At 40.8% G+C, this 20,118-nt stretch overlaps 1 protein-coding gene across 45 annotated transcripts in view; it reads right to left on the bottom strand.

Moving 5' to 3' along the window:
* ANK2 (ankyrin 2) overlaps nucleotides 1-20,118 on the bottom strand; it is a 565,434-nt gene that overhangs the window by 41,330 nt on the left and 503,986 nt on the right. For 25 of the 45 annotated variants that reach the window (XM_048846718.2, XM_075127588.1, XM_048846724.2 and 22 more), the window contains 7 exons: nucleotides 15,435-15,659; nucleotides 13,610-13,708; nucleotides 12,313-12,467; nucleotides 10,411-10,622; nucleotides 9,747-9,951; nucleotides 7,374-7,470; nucleotides 2,355-2,583 (listed from right to left, as the gene is read on the bottom strand). In XM_048846718.2, coding sequence (XP_048702675.2) covers nucleotides 2,355-2,583; nucleotides 7,374-7,470; nucleotides 9,747-9,951; nucleotides 10,411-10,622; nucleotides 12,313-12,467; nucleotides 13,610-13,708; nucleotides 15,435-15,659 — 1,222 coding nt within the window. The remainder of the gene's footprint in view (nucleotides 1-2,354; nucleotides 2,584-7,373; nucleotides 7,471-9,746; nucleotides 9,952-10,410; nucleotides 10,623-12,312; nucleotides 12,468-13,609; nucleotides 13,709-15,434; nucleotides 15,660-20,118) is intronic. The other 20 variants (XM_048846731.2, XM_048846759.2, XM_048846741.2 and 17 more) reach the window with 1 other exon arrangement.

Below are 20,118 nucleotides of genomic sequence, written 5' to 3'. Positions count from 1 at the left end.
GTGAATGTCTAGGATGCCTCTAGGATACTGCTTCTATCTCCTGGTAGTTATTTATATGACCCTTCCTCAGTCCCAGGGAACTCATCTCATCACAGCTTTTGGAGTCACCCCACACAAACTATCAGCACATTCAAAGAGCACTTCTTACCTCTACCTCCCCAGAATTTAGCCATGCCAATGTAATGAGCATCTATTTTATCTGTCTTCTCTGCAAAAGATTGCCTATCACCGCCTTTAGCACCAGACGCTGAACCTGAGAAATCATTTATGGATGCTGGGATTTAGAGTAGAAAAATGTGTTTGTAAGGAGGCAGAATGCACTGTGCTTTATCCATTTCCCGCTTGTCATCAAATTTGAAGGAGTTGACTCAGCCAGTAAAAGAGCATTTAACAAACAGCGCTAATATCCACACAGAAAGGCTTTTCTGTGTTCAATATGAAACATGAATATCAAACCTGCTAATTTAACTTCTTGGTGTTGGTGGATGAACACGGCTTTTCTCACTGATGTCAACAGTAAACATGCTGACAAAATCCAACTACTGCTGTCAAGGTGTTGACGATCTTTGTGATTATTAATAGGTATTCGGTGGAAAGTGGCAGGTGGGCACCTAACTGCTCTTAGAGCCTTTGAAAATCCAGAGCGCCATCCTCTATAAAATTTGATGTGCCTTACAAAGCTTAAATCATTTAAACATCAAAAACATGACTAATAAGTGCAAAAGAATGAATCCTGAGGTGGTTACTTGGCTTTTTCGAGTTCCTTCCTCAGGCAAACTTCTAAAGGAGTCAGTGGGAGATTATCTAAATAACAAGGAATTTAAGATTTTGTCTTGACAGGTTACATCGCAAAGCTAATTAAAATTAAATCGCTCTCCTGTGACCACCACAGAAAGGGTCACTGTGCGCTTTTCCTAGTGTTGAACAAAGCTTGCAGCTCCCATGTCTACTGGCAGTGCACAGCTGCCTTCATCCCGCCATTCCACTGAAGGTCTTGGAGTCAGAAAGCACAGGCTACAAAGTGAGCAGCCCTGGGCTGGAAGGAAGTGGGTGAGGCAGGCTGGTAGATGCATTGATTTATAACATCTTCCAAGCAGATTCCACAGACAGGGTTCCTACAGAGTGCGCAGGTGGGTTTAAAACTGCTTCTTCCTCTGAGAAAATTGTAAGGTGTGTGCATCGGTGTGCAATACTGCTACACCTGCCCTTGGGGTGATCTCCCTCCATTGTAGCTGCCCAGCGACCTAATTTCTCTGTTTTTGTGTACCAAATTCTGCAGTCCTTCATAGCCAACGTTCCTACCAACTTCAGTGACAGTTTTGCCTCTCTAAGGGCCACAGGAAATAGCCCACTGTAATCTTTCCTCCTCCCCCCAAAACTAGCATTACTCTTGCTTGACAAGAAACAAAGTGAGCTTTTCAGCAGGAGTATTCCTGTCTCCCTCAGCATTGTTTGTACACCACAGCAGAGTTCGTTTGATGAAGGCAGGACCCATTACCTTTCCATATTGCTGTTTTGTATAGGAGTGATCATCACAGTATCCTGAGGACTCCCCTCCCCTGGATTCGATAGAGAGTGCCACCTATATAATACTCTCTAACCCTATTGGCATGAGTAGTAAAGGAATGAGTTTAGAGATTATTTTTTCAAAAATGCCTCAAAAGAGACTTAGGAGCCTGAGTCTCATTGAATGTCAATAATATTTAGGTTTCTAGGTGCCTAAGTCAATTTTAAAAATGGAATCTAGGCTCCCAAAGCCACTTAGATGTTTTTTTAAAATTTTACCCGAGGGCTTGGAACTCTGAGCCTCCAGAATGAAGCATCTACAGGCCACTCATTCCAGCACCGTCCCAATGCTTTCTTTTAATCTAAAGATTACAACTGGGATTTTCCAAAGCACTCAGTGATGGCCTACCTTAGCTCCCATTGATATGACATGAGAGTTTCATATCAATTCAGAGCTGGCCTGAAACTTGGTGCTCGTTTTGAATTATCTTACACCTTGCTCTGAGATCAGAGTATTCTGCTTACAAAACATAACCAACTCGGTATGTAAACTATGCATACAACTTGAAAGTATAAAAAGAGTTTTCTGCAATTGCTGTTCATTTTTATGAACAGAAAAGCAGACTCAAAAGGCCAGTATACATTTCCACACACAAAAATATACCATCACATTCTTAGGTTTGGAGGATGTAAGCTTGATTTTGAATCCAATTACAAAACATTTCTTAAATACTAATGTCTGCCTCCTATATCAGATAGCATGCAGAATTTGTGATTTTAGAAATAGATGTGGCAAGACACTGTGAATGAAGACAAAAAAAATGATACTCTATAGTCTTATATTGTACCTCTACATCCCTGCTTCTGGCAACTTCTGCAAAGTTTTCCTGTTGTTCTAGCGTTTTATCCACCTTGTCATCTGTCATGCAGAAGCACCTTAATCGAGCTTCAATGGGATCATGTGATTTGGCAAACACAACAAATTTGGCCATGTAGGGCACACAGATAATCTCTCTGTACACTTGGGAGGCAAAAGTAACAGATTCCTGTATCTGTCGACAGTCTACCAACCAAAACCTGTGAAGGAACATGAACAGCAGTTATTGGAACTGGCCGTCTAGCAAGATGTAAGCAATGCAAATCTCCATGCTGGTAGTGTAGACACTGTCCTGGTACCATTCCCCTCTGACATCAAGTAACACAGCCACAGTTATTCATGAAAAAACCAGAAAAAAATAGAAAATTAAAACTCATCAATTTTGGGAGATGAGGGTCAGGCTACCCACAATGCATTTTTTCTTGGTGAAAGGAAATTTTAACAAATGATATAGATCCTAATCCAGCAAAGATTTCAAGTTTGGGTGAAGTATATGTGGAAGTCTTTGCAGGGTCAGGACAATAAACAGTAACTTGCTGAATTAAAGCCCTGCTCACCTAACCTGTTGTCATTAAGGCTTAGCTGTAAACCAAAATATGCCCTACTAATCTCCATGTCAACTAGACAAGAAACTGCATTTTACAGCAGTGAACAGAACATACGATCTGCTGATAGGACATGAAAGGAAACTCTTTTCCTAGAGAACATCCCCCAGTACTAACCAGCTCCTGCACTATGGCCAGGCAGATTTACCCGAGCAAGAAATGAAAGCCTGGAAACTCAGGTATTATCTGGATTTTACAAACGAAACTGCCTGACATAGTTTCTTAGATAATATGCCTGCCTATAAACTGATTAAATCAATGAGAGGCCATCGTTTATCTGGCTTCACTTATTCAACAACCACTTACTTTAAACTGCTTACAAGAGAATACCAACTTCTAGCACTTTCCTCCAGCAGAGTTCATTGAAAACATTCCTCACTATTTCTCACAAAGCAGCTTTCATTCATGTGATGTTGCAACAGACCCATGTATCGCGGACAGTAGACACAGCTCACTATATAAATTGCATGCAAACCTCAGAAACCAGGACTAGCACTACAGCTCCAAAAACAGGCCTCTACCAGTTGAGCAGAAGGAAAACTTCCCTTACTTCCCAACTACCTTACCTCCCACCTGCTCTTTTGGCTAGTCAGTAGACAGCAACATTACCCCTTCTCAAAAAGCAAGAACATGAAATATTACCATTTTTGATTACAACTGCCATACACTTTGTTGAGACAAATAGAGTGCTCTTTGTGTAATAAAGGCAGTGAAAAAAAAAAATCCTATCTTGTACAGTTCTGAGCTGAAGCAGCATAAATGCCCTGTTATATATTTTAAAATGAAAGGAATAAAAGCTGTTATTTTCATTTAGTTTATCTCTGGAGCTGATGGAATTTCATTTAAATAAAATTTGATGAGTGGGTGGAAAACGTGGTTGAGTTTGACACCCGTAGGAAGGAGGAGGAATTCACGAGGGGTCAAAGACTCCTCAGAGTTGATACAATCTACAGGGGGCTTATTACTTACTGTAGATCACATGGTACAACGTCCCACAAACCATGCACTTTGAAACGTGATTACTCTGGTCTTACTCAACTGAAGATGAACAATAATGGATATTCATTCTGTGCCTTTCTTTACAGCACTGAATGTGTTCATTGATTAAACAGTGGAAACTGATGACATCTGAACATGGGGAAGCAAATCTGATACTCAAAGGTCCTTAATTTACAGAAGTGGGGAAAGACTGTACTGTATCTGACTCAAACCAGGGAGGCAAACCTACCTTGAGAAGCCTCCACAGTGCTCAAACAGAGGAACATTTTAAAATTTGATTGCCTGTACAGCAGACAAAAAGTACATCTGAGACTAAATTTGTGTCTGATGGAATGGAAATTGGCCAAGATTCCAATCAACTTCTTCAGTATTCTAGAGAAATGTACCGATTTCCCAAACATTGTCTGGAAGGACTTAATCCTGTGAATGGGAGTGTGATTCTCGTAAAACCATTTTAAGGCCTCAATTCAGAAAGGTACATATGCCTGTGGCTATCTTTAAAGCACATGCAGTACTGCTCACTGACTTCATGTATTTTACTTTAGGCACAGGTTTAAATATCTTGCTGAGTGAAAAGAGAGCAGGTGGAGCTTATAGAACAGTGGATTTCAAACTGCGGGTCATGACCCAGTACTGGGTCATGGAATGTAAGGCACTGAGTCGCGGTGGCTGTGGTCAGCACCGCTGACCGGGCCGTTAAAAGTCCCGTCGGCAGTGCTGCCCAGCTAAGGCAGATTCCTGCCTGTTCTGACACTGCGCTGCACCCCGGAAGTGGCCAGGAGCAGGTCCGTCTCCTAGGCGGGGGAGCTATGGGGTTCTGCGCGCTGCGCCCACCTGAACACTGGCTCTGCACTACCATAGGCTGGTTCCCGGTCAATGGGACCTTAGGGGAGTGGTGCTTGCGCGCCTCCACCTCGGAGCCAGACCTCCTGCTGGCCGCTTCCGGGGCACAGCACGGTTTGCGGTGCTGGGACATGTAGGAAGCCTGCCTTAGCACCCCTGCTGTGCAGCTGACTGGGAGCTGTCTGAGGTAAGCCTGCGCCACAATCCCCTACCCAGCCCTGAGCCCCCCCAAACCCGGAGCCCCTTCCTGCACCCCAAACCCCTCATCCCCAGCCCCACCCCAGAGCCTGCACCCTCCCAGCCTAGAGCCCTGACCCCCTCCTGCATCCCTACCCCAGCCCTGAGCCGCACACACACACACACACCAAACCCCTAATCCCCAGCTCTGTTGGGTCACGGGCATCAACAATTTTCTTCAACTGGGTCGCCAGAAAAAAAGTTTGAAAACCCCTGTTTAAGAAGGCCTATACGTCAAACAATTGTGACTCATTGTTCACACACTAACAACTTCCACATCTGGGCTTGCTGTTGATGCCATAACCCTAGTGCAGCTCTAGACCTGGATCTCTCAAATACAGTGTCTAATCTGCAATGCTGACTATTGAATGAAGTCTTTAATGTATGACCTTTAACATAACTAATGCTGCATACAGCTGTTGAGACACAAAATACAGCTGAAGAGGTCTCTCTTTTGGTCTCTAGTGAAAAGTGTTTATTCCCCATCCATTTGAGACTGAGAATTTTGGGTACTTACCTTTTTAAAGCTTTACTGCTGGGCTTTCATTGCAAGTGGGGCTGTCTACACTGGGGAAATGTCTCACCAGTTCTACCAACAGAGCCCTTGTCTAGACAAGGTTCCAGAAGCTTGACTCAATTTTACCATTGTTTTGCTTAGACTTGCTTGTCAGTAGATTCATTTAATTAAAATAGTAGGTAGCACCTGGTCTGGCTACCAAATGTTTGTCTATGTCATCCACCAATTTTAACACTGGTTCAGTAGAAAGGGTGTTAGATGCTGAGAGCTCTGTCCGGCCCTCTGCTGGTGAAAAGCAGACATTTTGTTTTGCTCCCTTGTCATCCCCCCTTTCCCTAGCCATGTGCTATATATATATATGCCTTTATACTGCGGGATGGAAGCAAGGGTGGCTCTATTACCTCTATTCATACAAATATTTCTACTGAACCTGATGGGACAAGTTGCATGAGTGAAGTTACTCACAAGAATTTGAAGGACCGGATTAAAAAATCTTCAGGGCAGGAGCTGTATCTTCCTAGATGTGTGTCTGGGCCTCAAAGGCACGGGAACTAGGGATGCAGGGGGATGCTGCTGGCCCTGGGCCTGTGTCCCGGCTGCCAGCCTCAACTCTGGGCGGGGGGGACGGGGGAGGCGGCGGTGGACAAAGGTAAGGGGGCTGGCTTTCAACACCCTCACTATTAAAAATGTTCCACTGCTGGGCCTACCAGATTTTGATTCAGTGCCACTGTAATATAAATATCAGATAATAATAAACACCACATGTTAATAAAAAATATAGATTCTTTTGAAGATTCTGTTTATAGTTATTCAGAAGGATGAATCTGATCAGGAAAGTATTTAATCTCGGTGACACTGAGCAGCTGCTAAAATCATGTCTCTGTTGTATCTGCAATGCAGCAAAATCTGCAGATAGGCAGATACTCTAGCTGAATTAATTTAGAATGAGTTAATGTGCAATTGCTTTGTTTGCAAATGGAAGGATGTGTTACTGCGGTTCGTTTTCATGTAAGCTTCACTCAGTTTGTTGACTGTGTCTCATGTTGTGATTTACATACAGGACCACTTCCAGGTCATTATACAAGTTCTCCCTCTCCGATTTCTGATTCTTTGGAGCTTGCTGGAAGTAACATATTATTTTATAAATTATAAACCAAGTACAGAAGCAACCTCTTTCCCCTGCTGGGTTTTCCCTGGATGAATCTTCAATTAACTGTTTAAACAAAAGACTTTTGGCTGCCCAGTCGAGGAGCACCTATCAGGCAAAACCATGGTGAGGTTTTCAAAGGGGTTCATTGATACTGCAACTCTGCACCCACTGAAATCTACAATAAAATTCCCATTTAATTCAGCAAGTACAACATTGAAAATCCCACATATGTCTGTAAAAAAAACATCTTCAGGCATAAAAGATCATATGAATGCAGTTGGGCCAATTATAAAATCTCCTCTCACATCCCAGTTGGATGGATGCACTCTGGGTCTAATCATTCATGCTATAGCAATGTTCTTAAGAGCGTCCGTACTTTTAAACATTTGAGTAGTCTCATTGACTTCAATGGGTAAAATTACACATATGCTTAAGTACCTTGCTGAACTGTGGCTATCTTTTGCCACTAAACAGTTTAAAATAATCAGTTTATTCTGCTATATAGAAGATAATGGTTAAACTAAACTAAACTAAACCCCTTCCAAAAGAGATGTTAGATATAAGTGAGAAATGCATGGAAGAAAAAAGGACCAGATTTAAAGGGTTCAGTTTAACAGAGATGTTTTGCTGTGTGTGTACCTGGCAGACACATTTGTTGTGAAGGAAACACATTCATTGACAAACGTTAATGGTGTTGTTCCTGTAATATCTTCCCATTGAGCAGGGGTAGTTCCACCTGAAAGAATAAATAAATAAATAAATAAATAAAAATAATAGTTTAAAAACAAGCAAAATCCCAGCCCTCTTTTTTGTAGGAAATTTGTAGCATGTTTCAAATTGTTGTAAACAATAGGCCCAGTTTTTCCTTCAGTTACACCTGATGTTACGCCACTGATGTTAACAGGATTGCATGGATTTAGCCAAGGAGAGAGTTTGCCCAAATAAACCAATATTCATTTTCTCAAACGATGAGTGCTGAAGCACAGCTCTGGAAACAATCTTTTCAAACTGCATCTGAAACTGTATGGGACTTACAGCTAAATGCAAACCTCTGACATAGTAAAGCAAAAAGATGAGGCTAAAATTTTCTGTACAGTAACTCCTCGCTTAACGTTGTAGTTATGTTCCTGAAAAATGCGACCTTAAGTGAAACGATGTTAAGCGAATCCAATTTCCCCATAAGAATTAATGTAAATAGGGGGGGTTAGGTTCCAGAGAATTTGTTTTCACCAAACAAAAAACTAGATTATATATATGCGTGTGTATATATATATATATATACACACACACACACAGAGTATAAGTTTTAAACAAACAATTTAATACTGTACACAGCAATGATGACTGTGAAGCTTGGTTGAGGTGGTGAAGTTAGAGGGCGTAAGATATTTCCCAGGGAATGCCTTATGGCTAAATGATGAACTAGCATTCGGCTGAGCCCTCAAGGGTTAACACATTGTTGTTAATGTAGCCTCACACTCTACAAGGCAGCACGAATGGAGGGAGGAGAGACAGCATGGCAGACAGAGACACACACCCTTTGTGTGGGAGAGAGAGAGAGACGCGCATTGCCCCTTTAAGTATGCTGACATCACTCTAAGTACATTGCCTTTTGAAGTATATCAGGAAGTTGAGACAGCAGCTGCGGCCAGCAAGCTCTCTCCCTCCTGAGCCCTGTCATGTCCCCATCCTGCTCTATATGGAGAAGGGGTAAGCGGGGGACAGGAGCGGGGGGAGGGGGGACACCGTAACATTAGTTCCCCTCTGTCCCCCCGTCCTGCACAGCAAGCAGGAGTCTCCCGGGAGCAGCTCCAAGGCACAGGGCAGGAGCAGCACATGGCAGTGGGCTGAGGGACAGCTGAACTGCCGACAATTGATAGCATGATGGGCAGCTGCCGCACAGGGAACTTAGGGGAGCAGGAAGCTGATAGGGCAGCTGCTCGCCCCCCCTGGTTCCAAGCCCCCACCAGCTAGCTCCAGTGGGCTGCTCCTCCTGCAAGCAGTGGACAAAGCAGGCGGCTGCCAAACAATGTTATAAGGGAGCATTGTGCAACTTTAAACGAGCATGTTCCCTAATTGATCAGCAACATACCAACGAAACAACGTTAACCAGGGCAACTTTAAGTGAGGAGTTACTGTATGTCATAACTAAACATAACGGGGGCATGGATCAGCATTCATGTCACACTTCCTGTCAGTACCCAGCCCAAGCCAGGAAAGCTAATGATCTAACCAGCAGACCAAATTCAGTAATGAATCCTGATCACGTGCCACCTGAGGCATGTTGTGCAAATGCTAAGAAGGAGAAAAACATAACTTCTGCTCATTCCAGATTCTTTACCCATATAGTGGGAAATTATCCCAGTAACAACTCTGCTGAAGTTGTACTTGGGAGGAAGAAATTATCATAATAAATTTGTGATTTCTAGTGTATAGAACTTCCTTTTCCAATTATTCTGATTAGACTCAAGTTAAAGTTTTGCTATTTATTTCAGCAGAATTAATTCTGCAGAAGAATATTTTGCACATATAGAAAAATCTGTCGTATTATATTTTATATGCCAGTTGGGGAACCCCTCACTCATATTAATGAGCAGTTACTCATAACTGATTTCAATAGGACGAGCTGACCAAAGAAAATCAGGGGTTCCAAATTTGGCCCTAAACTCTCTGGGACATTGATTGTGTTTCCTTATGTGTCATGAATGTTTGGACATCATTGACCAGAATATGGTGCTCCATAAACAGAACCAATGAAGAAAATGCTAAGAAGTGAAAAGCATGGGGCTATACAGCATGGAGAAAAATATACAATACTGCTGCTGTTCTCCCAAGTGGTGAAATATCAGTTCCACTCCAGTGGAATGAATGCAGTTTATTTTCATATCACAGCCACCAGCAAAGATTTTACAGAGATTTATGTCAATGTAATCTTTTAATACATTTGACCAACAACACTTTGTGATCTCAAGAGTCTGCATCACATACAAAACTCTGGTGCACTAAGCCTACCTGTTATGCTGCATAGTAATCTTAAAGTGGGTGTTTCTCCCCCATAACCATTCATCATCCCATCACTCGAGGCTTTGGGGACAGGAATAGTCATTGTGATTGGCTTGTGGAATTTCCTCCTTCTTGGCTCCAGGGTGACTATAGGACTGAAGGTTGCCTTGTTCCCTAAAATCTTCCTCACAAGTTCATTGTGCATAGGTTGGGCCTTTCCAAAGTAACAAGACAAAAATGAATAAACAATATGGAAATGTAGCTTAATGAAGATGTAAATGAATGTATCTGACCTCTGCCAGTGTTATATAGCAAGTCGTAATTAAATCCCACAACTCCTTTGTGAACTACGTTAGCATTACCATTGTAGCACAGAGAGGTTAAGTGACTTGCCCAATATCCGACAGTCAGTCAGTTACAGAGTCATGAATAAAACTCAAGAAATCTGACTCTCACTATCTTGCTCTAGCTTCTAGACCTGACTCTCTCTCCCACAATTTTTATTTTGCTGTAGTGGCATTTTAGATAGCAGTGGGCAAATGGTGAGCTGATGTAATGGTTCAGCTGTCTGCTGACTATGCAATATAGAAAATGTATTGTTTTACCAGGGTCATGGCTCAAATGAAAAGCCAATGAGGAAGGTGTAATAAGCCTTGTCACTGCTTCTCTGTACCTGGAGGCCAACACGAATTCGCTTGGTTAGTGCGCCCTCTGGAAAGACTGCCTGCACTTGTGGTACTACAGTGCTGCTAAGCACACCTCCCTCAGGTCCAATGAGGTTGCTGTCCTGTTTGATCCGGGACACCACTGCAAAGTACTGTGGGAAATCCCTGGTGATGATACGGCAGATACGCTTCTTCTCAAGCTCCTCTGGTGTGTCAAGTACTAAGTGAAAAATGAGTCATGTTCACACAACGAGAATTTCATAGAGCCAACACAGCAATTTCCAGACAAGAAAAGCTATACATACAAAGCAATTAAAGGTGAAAAGCTTTAAAGACCTTTGAAATTTAAAGCAAAAACAGTAAAAGTCAGAATTCTGAAGGGAGTGGGGAATTAGAGATAGCCCAAAACACCTAATTCAGAACAAGATCTTTACTTTCCTGTAATGTGGGGGACATATAAATCAAGAACTTTGATTTGAGCTGATCTTTACACTATGTACCTACTTGAAGGCCAAGGATAACATCAACAGCACAAAGCTCCAATCAGTGAGTTACTTAAGTATGTGATTTAAGCACATAGGCAGTCCCATTCAGTTCGACAGTATTACTCACAAGCTTAATGTTAGGCACATGCTCAAGTACCACACTGAATGAAGATCTAAGTAGCCTTTCTAAAAACTAAAATGCATCCTTCAGGTACATCCTCAACGACAGCACAAAGCCCATCTCCCTGCCATAGATCATGGTCAGTGCCACTATGGAGTTATTACTATCCCCTCAAGTTGCAATAGTATCTGTGATTACTCAGCCCCTCCAAACAAGTAGCCTTCCATAAAGGTAATAAAATACAGCATGGTGAGATATTTGCGAAGGAAGCTCTTAGTTTAGTATTGTGAAAAGGGCATGGGAATTCATGTACCAAAAGGGAGTTAAACACTAAGAAGTTTTATATATGGAGGTTACTTACTGTCACTGGAAGTTTTTCGAGATGTGTGGTCCCTATGTGTATTCCACATGTGGGTATGCATGCACCCGAATCCAGAAATTCTTACAAGTAGTGTCCATTGGCCACCACATATGCAGTAGGTGTCTCCTCATGCTTGTGACTGAAGGTATAAGAGCCAGCGCAGGCTGAAATCTCTCCAGTCCCTCTTCTTACCACAAATCCAACAGGTTTCGAAGCAGCGGGACAGAGGGTGGGAAGTGGAATCCAGAGATAGAGACCACACATGTCAAAGAACCTCCAGTTACAGGAAGTAACCTCCATTTCTTCTTCAAGTGCTGATTCTTATGTCCATTCCACATTGGGGTTATTGGCAAGCAGCGCTCAGACTGGAGGTTGGAGTGAGCCAGGAAGCCGGAGGCAAAGATGCTTGTGGTACTGCAGATACCATTGCTGCATCCACAGCAGAAGCGTGAACTGAGAAAGAGGGTCTGAAGAGGCATCGGCCCACACTGGCTCTTATTCCATCGGTTGGGAGCATGAGGAGACCTACTGCGCATATGTGGTGGCCAACCTCTGGACTCAGGCGCATGGCACACATGTATACACGTGCACACATGCAGAATACACTTAAGGACCAGCACCCAAAGAAGAACTGCTCTTTACCAGATAATACCAGACATATTTTGCCTCTTTGATGCTTGTAAATGTGCTAGGATGTCAGCAAACATATACTCCCAGCACTGCCATGTATACTAAGCATGTTATGATGTTCCACTGTGATTCCTGTGAAACATCAGCAGAATGTGGCAACATGGCCTCTGGAGAGAAGGTCAGTAGTGAGGCAGTCAATCAGAGAGGAGATAAACTAGGTCTTCCCCAGATACAGAAATAATACAAAGGATCATTTTAATTCCTCTGTTATCCTCTTCAACCCCCACCTCACCCTTGTCCCAGCACTGAGTACCTTCATCCATTCCATTGAGGATTTCATTCAGTTCATCCTCGGTATATTCACAGAAATGCTCCTTCCAGCTGTCCCCATTCTCACTGCGCAGGATTACCAGCTCTCTCTCTTTCCCACGCAGAGCTGCAAAATGGGGGATCTCCACGATCACAGGCCTGACACAGCAACACAGCACATTAAATGTATATGGGTGAGAAAGGAAGAAACAGAAGTAACAGCAATCCATTCAGTCTGTTACAAAGTAACCTGGAATTCTACCCACTTCTCCAGTATAGTTGGGTGCAATCCTGAACAGCATATCAGTGGGTCACTAGAGCATCTTCGCTTTTTATAAGGACTCATTATGTACGGTAGGACAGTTTAGATGTGCATACATCTCTTTACACACTGAAGGTACACACTGACAGCACTCAGTAAGGAAGCAGTAGTTTGAACAGAGATTTTAGAGTGTTGTTACAAACTGATAAAATTACTAAAACTCGTGCTCATTTTAGCTGTCGCCACCATGTGTGTTAACCTGTCCAATCTCATTTCAAAGAGAATCCACTGCAGTATATACAGACAGTGGGACAAATTCTAATCTGGTATACTAGTGAAAATCAGAATAATGTCACTGAAGTCAATGGGCTTGATTAATCTCTCACTTATGCTGATTTTACACCAACATTAATCTGGATTTCTACTAGTGTAGAGGAGATAAGAATTTGTTTCATTATGAACACACGTAAATATATATGTGTGTGTGTGTGTGTGTATATATATACACACACTCATAACTCTGGTATTTTCTACACTCTGTAAGAAAATATAAATATGCACTATACATATACCTCACGAGTGCATAATGATATAGGCCATCATGTACTTGATAAGTGTCATGCTTATTCATACTATGTTATATTATATCCAACATATAACATATTATTATTGGTTTGGTAGCAATGGGTGCAAAATAGACACACGCACAGAAGATTCTTTTTACTTCCAATCCAGGTTGCTTTGCTACAGACATCAAGCACAAAACAGCTGGCACAGTTTACAGCTAGGAAGATCTCATGCTAAAACAAAAATGAAGGTCACAGAACTTTACAAAAAAGATATAAACATACCACCAAAACAAAAACCACATACCACAAGGATTGGAAAATGGTCCACTAAAGGTTAGATATACAAAATTTCAAATCATAGAAAGGGACAATGTCATGGGCACAATGACATAAAAAAATAAATCATATTGCAGGAGAAGGAGAAGAAAGGGGAGGCCAGCATCCATCAATTTGTTTTAAGTCTCTCCTACCCAAGGAATTTGGTCCCAGGAGGCCCCAGCTGAAGGATTCGGCTGACCAAGCTTTCTCCCTCATTAAGTGGGGGAGGAGCCGTAGGCAGATGAAGTTTACTGAGTACATCCAAAGCAGCAGTGAAAGAAAGAACATAAATAAGCTTTATGTATGTTTTTTTCAGAACCCCAGTGCCACTGTCTGGTCAACAGAGTAGAATTAGGTGAAACACTGAATAAGGTTCTGCCCTAGTTGTGTCCCACTGCTGATAGAAATTAATGAAATGCTTCCATTAATGTTAATGGAAGTTTTGTCATTGAACTTAATGGGAGCAGAATCCGGCTCTTAGAATGGATGTGTCAGTGTAGTACAGTAATATTTGTGTTGGCAGGTACAGTACACAATACCTGATTTCACTGCCAGGACGCCACCCAGAAAAATGCCCATTAGTAGGGGATAAACCTATCAGGAGCGACACAAAAACTCTGACTAACGTATGCATGTGTGTTATTCAAATGAATTTTTATTGAGATTCCTCATTGGATGGAGGGACCATTTAAAAAAATAAAAGGTATTGCATGTTAGTGTGAATGTGGGGAAGGAGAGAAGATTACAGAAATAATGATTGTGACAGCAGAGGTATTCTGCTGGTATTTTAAATTTGGTTTTTGATAAGAACTGACCTAGATCAGAAGAGAATATCAAATTAGTATTTTGTTTGGCAGCTTTTCTGCTGATGCATCTGAAACCTAGGAGCACCCTATTTGTCACAGAAGAGGACTGGCCTCTAGCTTTATGTTCCCAGTGTTTCATAACCCTTCCTGATCCATTATTAAAGAACAGCATCAATAAAATATTGGGAACAAGCATGGATACTTTCCCCTCTCATACTTGATTCAATGTATTTTTAAAAAACATCAAACCACCTCTCACTCTTCCTCAAGCTCATTCCTCCAGATATAATTTCAGAAGGTGGCTCTGCTGATTACCTTTACATGACAGGACTTAACTACAATTGAATTGTCTCAAAATGGATTTAAACTGTTGCTTTTCATAACTTCATTCGTCAGTTTCCAACTGAAGCCATTCACTCTATTGGAGGGGTTCCTTCAATCATCCATTTTTGGATGCTACAGTTGATAAGGAGAGTAGCTGGTAAAACAAACAAAAGTGTGGAGAACGGCTGGTTTCAGCTGAAAATTGCTAAAACAAGCACAGCAGTAGTTGCAGTTCTGATCTTTCTATTGGGTATTGCAACATAGGACAAAATAAACTGCTAAAGAATTCCTGAGTTGTCCTATTGTTTGAACTTGCAATTTTAACCCCAGAAAAATCAAAAGCTTGTGCTTCCCAGATAGTCCAAATTATTGACAGCAGGCCTATAGACAAAACACAAGTTTCTACTATAAGTAGCTTTAACTTGTGCTGTATCTGTAGCAGGCTTTAAATTTGGTTTTAGATCAGTGCTGTGCTATTTGTTATTCATGCCTTAACTGTGGATGATATAAATAGAGTATGAATTGCCTAACACTGATAGCAATGCGATTTCCATTTTACTAGCACGGCACTGATTAATAAACTTATTCGAGGAAGCACACTAAACCTTAGTGTTAGTGGTTAAAAAAATCAGTGTTTTCAAATGAAAAGGCATACAAGCTAAGTGAATTGCTGACAAACTAATCGCTGATTTGCACTAGGGGCCCTATAACATCATGATCAGTATGTAACAGTATACTAAACAGACATTTTCAATTTAAATCTTGAAGCAGGGGCTACCCCAGTGCAATCTGCAAACAGATGGAGCTATACCTATCATTTTCATTTAGGTCAAACAGAAAGTCTTACCCAAGAAACTGAGCACCAGAAGGTCCAACTTCAATCAGGCGGCTGGCCAGACCTTCTCCTTCCACCATCGGCGGCATGGTGGCCAGTCTATGACGTTTGACCAATCTGCAGGTTACTCGTGTTGGGGCAGTGCATTTCCGAGGAGGAATAATGATCCTTAACCCGTTGTGTCTGCAACCTCGCATGGCACCACCACGGGCATCCACCATGAAGCTAACCAGGAAGCTGAAAATAAATTTATATTAGATATGACTGGAAAGTGTATTAGCCAAAGCAAAATCACTTCAGTTCTGTTCCAAATGGTTTTCTTCCAAAATGTAACAAACTATATATCTATGGCACTTTCTTAATACGTACAGTTAAAAAAACCAACTCCCCTTTTGTATATGTAGCACTAATTCATGCTAACATCCCTGATGGCTTGCACTAAAAATATTTATCTTAAGAGCTTTTCATAGCAACACTCTTATTTTGCAATGCAACTGATGGAAGAAATATACCATATATAAAATATAGCGTCACGACCAAGTGTCTTTATTTTATACATATATATATCGATATACACATTTTCATATTATATATTTTTCCGCAATGCTATCTGGCATATTTCTACCACTAGTGTCATTGCAATGTAAGATGGGCATGATACACACACATGTATAGTATACAATTTTAATATATATTATTAAAAGAAAATGGCTTACTAATGCAATAATATAAAGGCAATTCTGATTTTTTGAAAGATCAGTATAATTTTTTAGTAGTCTGATGTAACTAAAACTCCTAAAATTATGTAATTCACAGATTATGAGCCAAATTTTGTTCTGGAGTAAGCAGTTACAACTCCTATTAAAACCAGTGGGAGTTGTACCTCTTTATATCAAGTATAAATGTCTCCCTATCTCTTTAAAATTTAGCATTTCTTAAAAACTTTTCACTATATGATATCATGACAAACTGACTAGAGAGAAGAAAAATAATCTTCAAGATTTCAATTCGCTTTTTTTAAAAAGTGACTATATTGACTTTTAACAAGATAAACACTACTTCTTACTACATTTCAGATGCCCACTTTTCTCCTTACCCTTTCCAAAGACAAAACAGGACAGGAGAAAATAAGGATGGGATTCTTCCACTAAAATCATTTCCTTATACAGAGAGAATGGCATATAATCGAATGTGAGATGGGATTGTTGTCAATTAGGATACTGTCCCAGTGTGCCTCTGTTATATAAGGATAAGACAACTACAGAAAGATGTGGAGATGTGAGCAGGTGGTAACCATTCTGTAATGGGTTTATTTATAAATTTCTGCTTTTTCTCTCTTACTATATATACACAATGTTAATACGTCTCTGTAGGACACCCTACAGTGGCAGAAAGACATCTGTGGCAAGGAGGTCCCTCATGGCTTGAGATAAATTACCTTTATTTTTTTCCTTTCTCCTACCTATAGCCCACTTTGTCCAGTCATGACTAGACAATGTGCTGATTTTGATAGTTGTGCTGCGATCTGGGACACAGCTTAATTAAAGCCATTTCTGTGAAACGTACAAAACCCTAGAAAAAATGGCTACTTTAAATTTTATATTGTTCAGTTTCATGACTTATCATCATCACTGCCCTGGGGGTGGAGAGGCCGGCTTGCTGCAGCGAGAGTAGGGAAAAGTACATGAGGCAGGATAATACCAGACCTACTTTTAGGACTACACTAGTCATCAGACAGGGATTCACACAAATACTAACATCTGCACGGAGAGACCTGCAATAAAAAAATCTTACCACATGAGAGACAAATACAGATATTTTTCACTCTCTGGGGTCACTTGGTATTACAAATATTTGAATCCATTCATTATCAAAACATTTACAATTCATTCCACATGCTGTTAAAACAGAACACCCAACACTCCGTGCAAGTCACGTCATAAAAATGAACGAGAGGAAGGAGCCACAACCTGCCAATCTAAAGCACGCCATGCACCATGGATGCCATATGAAGAGACTTCCCACTCCTTCCCACACATGCAGTCTCCTAGTCTACCACCATTCATATACCTCTAGATTTTGTTTAGTGTAATACCCTATGGAGTACAACTATTATCTCATTCCTCAGGGGACTGATGGTTTCTGTGGTTTTAACAAAAAACAAACAAAAATGAACAAGTATTTACAGCTTTAATTCCTTAGGGTTCATTTTTGAAGAAAGGACTCTACCTATCTTAATCCATTCTAGATATAGTTTAGTGTTATATATATATATATTTATGAATAGAGATGAAAGAGGAAATCAAGGATGCTAGTTGCTCAACTTTTACAATAATGCTATGTGATTGTCTTTCCAAGATAAAACAAAGTCATTATCTAGATGCAGTTTTTGTGTCACCTTTATAATAAATGAATGAAAATGTTTGTGACTTTTGTCTCTGAGAATCAGCCTAAAATTCAATGATGAAGAATGCTTTAGAAATGCATTTAACAACAGCCTAAGTTCTGGGACGGCATAAGGAGTTCACAATCTGGTGTTAATATTTTGAACAACTACAGAAACTGCTACCACTGTTATTAGAGCTGGCTGAATTATTTGGTGCAAATAATTTACTGAATTAATTTTGGCATTTTTTTTCAAGTGAACTAATCATTAATACAATTTTTTTCATTATTCAACAAGTGCTCAAGATGGTCAACTAATAGTAAATGATAATGGAGTCAACAATTTTTTTCCTTTCATTCAGGGAATACTTTATTCCCAATGAAAATCTTTTTCTTAGAAATTAAGCAATTCATCGCACATTGTGTGTCAACATCACTGTGCACACTGGGGCTGCTACTGAAATACAAATAAATAGATAATAATATCCATAAATAATAATTCAACATCCCTAATAATGCATATGGCATAGTACCCAATCAAGGAATCCCTGCTACAATAGCAATACTGGCCTCTGCTATTTTCACAGGTGGTACTCTCTTTTTAAGTGAAGCTTTCTAAGGAGTGAAAGTTTTCAGATAAGCTAAAAAATGAGAAATGAACTGAAATTATGATGCTTTCCCATGAAACAGACAGCCTGTATACCTGTGAAGTAGCCCTGGAAGAGGATATTTGTTTAGACAACAAATCAGTGGTGTAAAAGTGAAGTTAGAAATAGGACAAATATCTCTTTTTTCAACATTCTTATTTATACTGGAATTTTGCAGCATGTTCACAAGTAATATAGTAGCAGCCCCTGTGTTCCATCCACTGGAACATCCAAGATCTACTGAAGGTCAACTTACAATTCTAGTATGGTCTGTGTCTCTAATGAGTGTCACAGGTGCAAAATACTAGCTATTTAACTTCAGCCCTTCTCAGCCAAAGACATCAAAGCATGAAGCAAACTAACTTGTCAGTCTTCCGTTTATTTAGGGTATCTAGCAGCTGGAATAAGCAAGAGAAAGATCCCAAATATTTATTAGTAAGGCCAGCTATTATCCTCAAAAACAGAAAAAATAGGCCAAGAAAGGCACATTTGAGAGAGGATATAAAGATAACGAGAGTAAAAAAGCATCAGCGGACTAGGGACATTGACAATTCAGAAGTAATAGCTGATTTTGTTAATACAGCCATTAATAAAATGCTTAATCCTGCTTTCACTGACAGGGCCGGCCCACAACATTTTGGCACCTGAGGCGGGGAGATCAAATGATGCCCCCATGCTCCCTCGCTTGGGCCAAAATTTTGAAAGGTCTCAATTCTGCCTTCTTCCTGTTCTGCTCCTCTCATGGTACTGCTCTGCTACCTACCCAATAAAGGAAAACGAACAACTTAAAATGCCTTGTTCAAAAACGTTAAGTAACACTTAACTTTCAGGTTTCAGAGTAACAGCCGTGTTAGTCTGTATTCGCAAAAAGAAAAGGAGTACTTGTGGCACCTTAGAGACTAACCAATTTATTTGAGCATGAGCTTTCATGAGCTACAGCTCACTTCATCGGATGCATACCGTGGAAACTGCAGCAGACTTTATATACACACAGCGAATATGAAACAATACCTCCTCCCACCCCACTGTCCTGCTGGTAATAGCTTATCTAAAGTGATCATCAAGTTGGGCCATTTCCAGCACAAATCCAGGTTTTCTCACCCTCCACCCCCCCACACAAATTCACTCTCCTGCTGGTGATAGCCCATTTGGATGAATTTGTGTGGGGGGGTGGAGGGTGAGAAAACCTGGATTTGTGCTGGAAATGGCCCAACTTGATGATCACTTTAGATAAGCTATTACCAGCAGGACAGTGGGGTGGGAGGAGGTATTGTTTCATATTCTCTGTGTGTATATAAAGTCTGCTGCAGTTTCCACGGTATGCATCCGATGAAGTGAGCTGTAGCTCATGAAAGCTCATGCTCAAATAAATTGGTTAGTCTCTAAGGTGCCACAAGTACTCCTTTTCTTTTTACTTAACTTTCAAACACCTGAACAGCAAATGTAACTTTTCTTGTCTGCGTAGTAAACACTGGCATTTTTATCTGTTTGAATGATTAAAGTGGTGCTTTCCATGCCTTCTTGGTTGCAAAGATTTGAACTGCTTCCTGAAAGTCCACAGTCTGGTCCAGCTCATGCTCTACTGAGATGGTTGCAAGGCCGAACAGCCTCTCCTGTGTCACTGTGGAGCGCAGATGTGTTTTTATTAACTTCAGCTTGGAGAA

This window comes from Caretta caretta, chromosome 4, assembly GCF_965140235.1.
Source record: "Caretta caretta isolate rCarCar2 chromosome 4, rCarCar1.hap1, whole genome shotgun sequence".
Classification (NCBI taxonomy): domain Eukaryota; kingdom Metazoa; phylum Chordata; order Testudines; family Cheloniidae; genus Caretta; species Caretta caretta.
Note: the sequence above shows the minus strand (reverse complement) of the source record. Positions and strands in the feature narration are given on the sequence as shown.